This window comes from Mandrillus leucophaeus, unplaced genomic scaffold (assembly GCF_000951045.1).
Source record: "Mandrillus leucophaeus isolate KB7577 unplaced genomic scaffold, Mleu.le_1.0 Scaffold243, whole genome shotgun sequence".
Classification (NCBI taxonomy): Eukaryota; Metazoa; Chordata; class Mammalia; order Primates; family Cercopithecidae; genus Mandrillus; species Mandrillus leucophaeus.
Genome location: NW_012102510.1, coordinates 2,115,359 through 2,121,358, shown reverse-complemented (window position 1 = coordinate 2,121,358; position 6,000 = coordinate 2,115,359). Strand labels below are relative to the sequence as shown.

Genomic DNA, 6,000 nt, shown 5'->3' with positions numbered 1-6,000 from the left:
CCGCGGCCTCGGCCTCCTCCTCTGGGGCGGCGGCTGAGGACAGCAGCGCCATGGAGGAGCTCGCTACTGAGAAGGAGGCGGAGGAGAGCCACCGGCAAGACAGCGTGAGCCTGCTCACCTTCATCCTGCTGCTCACGCTCACCATCCTCACCATCTGGCTCTTCAAGCACCGCCGGGTGCGCTTTCTGCACGAGACCGGGCTGGCCATGATCTATGGTGAGCACCCCTGTTGCACCCCCCGCCCTCCACACCCCTCGGCCGCCGCGCTCCTGCTGGCGCCGGGCGGTGCTCCCCCTTCACTTGCCAGCGTGTTCCGTTTCTTTTACGTTTCCCGCTGCGACGGTGTTGGTTCCCAAGGTCAACTGTCTGCATTTTCTGGCTCTCTGCTACCGTTAAAAACAGTTCCACCCCATTTCCACGTTTCTGCATTGGGAACCCAGGAAAACGAAAGGGACAGAGGTGGTCCAGTTCCGTCTGCCCCGTTCGGTCTCTGTTGCAACCCTCTTACCCAGCACCTCCCGCTCCAGTTCAGCTCGATAGGGTGTGTGTGCCTGTGTGGTGGCTGGAGGTGGATGGCTTCCCAGGTGACCGCATCACCTCAGGGGACAGGCCACAGTAGGGAGTGGGGACGAAGTCTGAAAGTGTCTTTGCTTGCGTATGGGTTAGTGGGGCCTCTCGGACGCCACATCCATGGTCAGCCCGGGTGGGTACCCACTCCTGAGGTCCACGTCCCCAGGTCTCTTAATGATAAAGTCAGAGCATGAAGTGTGCTGAAAGGTGAGCAGTGGTCCAGGACCCAGAGTGGGTGGCACCACCATGTCAGGCCTAGACGGGGAGACAGGCACGCCTCCTGCTCTTATGTCCCAAGTGGGAAGTTATATCCAGTTACTTGCTTTCTCAAACGAAGAGGAGCTTTTGTATTCCTAAGACGGTAATATGGAGTGACTTCGAGGTACATTTCTGAATGTATGAAGAGGAAAAGTCGTGGTTTTAATTCTGGAGTCAGCCATCTTTTGTTGTTAGGGGTGGGCTGATGCTACCCTCCTTTTCTAGATTTAATGGTACACAGTGTGTTACATGCACAGCGGTCAGTACAAATCTCCCTTTATTACATGGATGTCAGCCATAATCTGAGTCATCCCTCTTCCTCTGCTGTGCCCCCTGCCTCCCCCCTCGCCCTGCCCATGACTCCAAAGTGGAGTCAGGTATTCTCTTTTTGAATGTAATTCAGTGGTGTTAAAGCCCACGTTGGCATCCTCACACGAAATAGACGAGCCACTTTATGACTGTTCCCAACGGGGAAGATTGTATTTTATCACTTATACTGAGGGATTTCTTCATTCAGTTTCCATCCAGGTGCCCCGATAGAGAATGGAAAGCAAAAACCTTAACCTTTAATGTGAAAATTACCCTTGGTTCTGGGCCTTGCTTTTCATGTTTCTTGATTAGTTGTTGACAGCCGGGGCTCATGGCCACCAGGCCCTCGCAACCAAACTGTGTAAGGGGCAAGCGCTGTTAAGAGCCCTCCAGTTTTGAAGAAGTAGTGACCTACACAGATCTTGAAACAGGACCAGGTCTAAAACTGAGTTTGGTGATTGCAAATTATAGGTCTCAACACAGACTTTGGCCTCCATCCCTGACCGTTGTTGAGCTCTGTAGTTTGTGTCAGTTGGTGATAAATGACTGATGCCAGGCCTGCAGGTAAGCTGGGAGGTTTCCTGAGAAGACAGAGGGGGGAATTGAAGCACGTGGTCATTGCAGGTGATTGACTCCAAGCCATGATGCAAATGAAAATTGCCTCTATATAGGTAACCATGAAAATATTTTTATTTAATAGGCCCTAGACCCAGTTTCTTAAAGGACAATGTGAAATAGGAGGTAGATTTGACAGATTCGTAAATACATGCTCAAGGGATGGAAAATAAATGGGGATTTAAAAATATATTTTGTGGAGAGTACTCAGTGTTCTGAGGAGTTCAATCACCTTTATCTTAAGGCTTAAAGACAACAGTGGAATTTTCCTTTGCTGATACGTACTTTTGAAACTCACCTCCATCTTTCAGCCATTTGGTTGTGCTACAGTGTACTGTTTTATTTTGTGAACAATCAAGTTACAAATCTGGTGTAACTGATGACTGTTCAGAAAAGGCAATATCATCTCAGCATTCCTGTGCAATTTTGTTCTATATCTCTGAGTATTAGTGTTTCTTTAAATGTATAAAGAAATTTAGTTTGTCAATATGTGATGTCTCAGGTTATGCCAAATATTAATATTTTAAGGATTGTCTGTAATTGTGAGAAAACATTTCTTCATTCTCTCAGGTATGTTTGCTCTTCTGCTTCAAGGTGCCCCTAATCTGAATTCTAATGTCATGTGCTTAGCTAATTATTCATAATATACTGAAGACTATCGGGATGGGGATTTTAAACTGATTTTAAAATTCAGTTTGCAAATCTTTTAAAAAATTGTCCGCATTTAAGATGTACAACATGATGTTTTGATAAACACAGTGAAATGATTGCTACCATCAAGCAAATCTTTGAACACAAGTGAATCCAGTAAAAATTTTTCAAGACTTCTCTTTTTTAATAGTAAAAAATAAAATTTTATTTCTCTGTATCGATAGAGGAAGTGAGTAATTGTCCTCTTGGCTCTGAATAAGGAACGACAAAAAGACCTAAGGAAACATTTTTTAAGTATCCACTGTGTGCTGGGAACCCAACTTAATTTCTGGAGGCAAACAATTTAACTTTTAAATGTTTATGAATGAAGGAGTTCAACTGTGAATTTCAAAACTCTTTACTTGTTTTACAATCTAATTTCTGCCACCTTTTTGTGTTTAAGTGATACTTTGAGAGGAACAGCGTTTACATTTACGATAAATTTATATCTATATTTATATGTTTGTTGGCATAGTCATAAAGTATCTCTGGAAGGACATGCAGTAGATGAGTAACATTGGTTTCCTTGGGGGAGAGGAACTACTGTGAAATAGGAGTGGGAGGGAGAGGTCACCGTATAACCTTTTGTACTTTTTGATCTTGTAATAGCATTGTTTTTTTTTTATTTATTTATTTTTATTTTTTTGAGACGGAGTCTCACTCTGTCACCCAGGCTGGAGTGCAGTAGCACAATCTCGGCTCACTGCAACCTCCGCCTCCCGGATTCAAGCAGTTCTCCATCTCAGCCTCCCGAGTAGCTGGAATTACAGGTGCCTGCCACCATGCCCAGCTAAGTTTTGTATTTTTAGTAGAGATGGGGTTTCACCATCTTGGCCAGGCTGGTCTTGAACTCCTGACCTTGTGATCCTCCCGCCTCAGCCTCCCAAAGTGCTGGGATTACAGGTGTGAGCCACCACGCCCGGCTGTAATAGCAGTTTAACATGCTCCTCAAATCACTCAATTTGATGCCTACTTCTCCCTATTTAAATCACATTATGTTATCAATTTTCTTCGTGACCCTTCAATTGTTATTTGTGCCCGTGGAGCTTTTCTGAGCCCTGTGTCTGGGATGGAGATAAAATGGGGAAAGGGGAGGATCTCTCTCTCTCTCTCTCTCTCTCTCTCTCTCTCTCTCTGCCTCCCTCTCTGCCTCCTTCCCTCCCTCCCCTCCCTCTCCCCCCTCCCTCTTTTTCCTTCCCTTTATTCCATTATCCTCAGAGAGTAGTTGATGTTACATTAGCAGTGATGTGCACAAATAGATCCCATAATAAGTGCTTGCTTGGGTGCAGAGGACCTAAGGAAAATAAAAGACACACTGTGAATGCTTAACGTTTAAACAGAAAGGAACTCCCCCACCCACCAAGGGACACTTGTAAGCATTCCTCCCTGACGGGCCAGGGCAGCTACAAGGGAAGGTAGCTACAGACCTAACTCCCCAGGGAGGTTGAAAGCAGCCCCCAGACCCCACCACTGGAGCTGCAGGGCAGCAGGGCACTTGCCTGCCACCAGTCTAACCTGTTTTGTCAGGCCAGGGAGCTCCCAGCTGCCTGTCTCTGTTATGTGATTAAGTGCCATCCTAAAGTTATCGGGCCCTACATGTCTGTGCAGCAGAAACAGAAAGTGTTTAGGGCAGGGAAAGGTGGTATAAACAGACCGTGCCAGTTCATTGTGGTTCTCTCTTAGATGTACGGTAGTTCCACTTCCCCCATAATGTTTTTGTGACAACTGATATGGATCCAAAATAATCTGACTCTGCCATGCTAACCCACCACCTGCTTCTCGCTTCCTCCTCCTCCTCCTCCTCCTCCTCCTCCACCACCCCTATCACCTTTCCAAAAAGATGTTGGTCAGCCCCTCTAGGTTCTATGGGTTGTGGGCTCACTGTTGCTGTGGTGGAGCTGGATTGCTAAGCACAGCCTGAGAGTGGGCTCATAGGCAAAGTCTGAAAGGGAAAAATGATGACTCTTTGCGGTAACGTGAAATTAACATTTGAACCTGTAAGCAAACATTTTGAAACCATTTCCTTCCTGGTTAATCAGGACTTCCCCCTTTTAAGAGCCCCTCACTTTGGCCCCAGTTGGGAAAAGCTTCTGCATAGTCTCACTTTGGTACCAGACAACCCTGGGTTCAAATGCTGGCCCTGTTACTTATAAAACTGTATAGCATTGGATAAACTCTCTGAGCCTTAGCTTCCTCTTTTGGAAAATTGGAGATTATGTTACCTCACAGAATTGCTGTGTTATTGAGATATTCTAAAGGGTTAAGTGCAGTGTCTGACACTTAAGCACTTGGTAAATATTAGTTCCCATTCTCATTTTAGGCTTTGTGATTCTTTGGCAGGCTTTACTACTTGAAGTTTGTTTAGTAGTGACTTGCTGTAATTTTAAAATGCATTAGGACACAGTTAGTGGAAGTGAGGAAAACTGTATATTTTGGGGTGGGCTATTGGTTAATACCTAGAAAAAATTTACAACACATCTACCTGTTTTTATTTTATTTATTATTATTGTTGTTGTTGTTGTTATTATTATTATTATTCTTGTTTGAGACGGAGTCTCACTCTGTCGCCCAGGCTGGAGTGCAGTGGTGCGATCTTGGCTCACTGCAAGCCCCGCCTCCTGGGTTCACGCCATTCTCCTGCCTCAGCCTCCTGAGTAGCTGAGACTACAGGCACCCACCACCACGCCCAGCTAATTTCTTTTTGTATTTTTAGTAGAGATGGGGTTTTACCATATTAGCCAGGATGGTCTCAATCTCCTGACTTTGTGATCTGCCCGCCTCAGCCTCCCGAAGTGTTGGGATTACAGGCATGAGCCACTGTACCTGGCCCACACCTACCCTTTCATTCAGCATTTTCAATTCTTGGACTTTCAGAAATCTATCAAATACTTGTGCTAGCATGTTACAATATATAGACAGCAGTATTTGTTGCAGTGGAAATAAGTTGTAGTACTCATCAGATGGGACTGGTTAAACTATAGCACATTCCCATAAAGGAATACTATGCAGCTGATAAAAAGAGGTGTTTTAAGATGTCCTTTTAAGGCTACTGTCCACACATAGTGTTGTGGAAAAAAGCAAGGCACAGAACATCATGTACAGTATTATCCTATTTGATATTTCAATAACTATATACTGTATATACATAAACATGATGTATATAATTTATATATGATATATGTGCTTTTCTGGAAGGATATGCAAGCTTTATCTTTTGGGAGCGGGATGTGTTGTTGGGAGAGAGAGAGGGGAGATGGTACTTTTCCTTTATATTCTTCTAAATGACCTGAACTTTCTTTAATACTGACACATTACTTTTGCAATTTAAACGTTGTTTAAAAATAAAGCAAATAACTTATGTAGCAAAAAAATGCTTTATAAATACAAGATTGCACTATGTGGTTACATAGCATTTTCCTTGGATTGTCAAAATGTTCTTTGTAAAGCGGTCTCTGGATATAAATAATACTTTTACTTATTTGAAAGTTATAAATGGAAGTAAAATGTATCTTAAGAAATAGAAAAATGACATTTACTAAAAGCATTTCTTAGAATATT

The 6,000-nt window shown here is 43.9% G+C and overlaps 1 protein-coding gene across 3 annotated transcripts in view; it reads left to right on the top strand.

Annotated features, from left to right (window-relative positions):
• The first annotated feature begins 6 nt into the window (after positions 1-6).
• Positions 7-6,000, top strand: part of SLC9A7 (solute carrier family 9, subfamily A (NHE7, cation proton antiporter 7), member 7) — a 150,336-nt gene continuing 144,342 nt past the window's right edge. For 2 of the 3 annotated variants that reach the window (XM_011982822.1, XM_011982823.1), the window contains exon 1: positions 7-216. In XM_011982822.1, coding sequence (XP_011838212.1) covers positions 51-216 — 166 coding nt within the window. In that variant the 5' untranslated portion in view covers positions 7-50. The remainder of the gene's footprint in view (positions 217-6,000) is intronic. The other variant, XM_011982824.1, reaches the window with a different exon arrangement.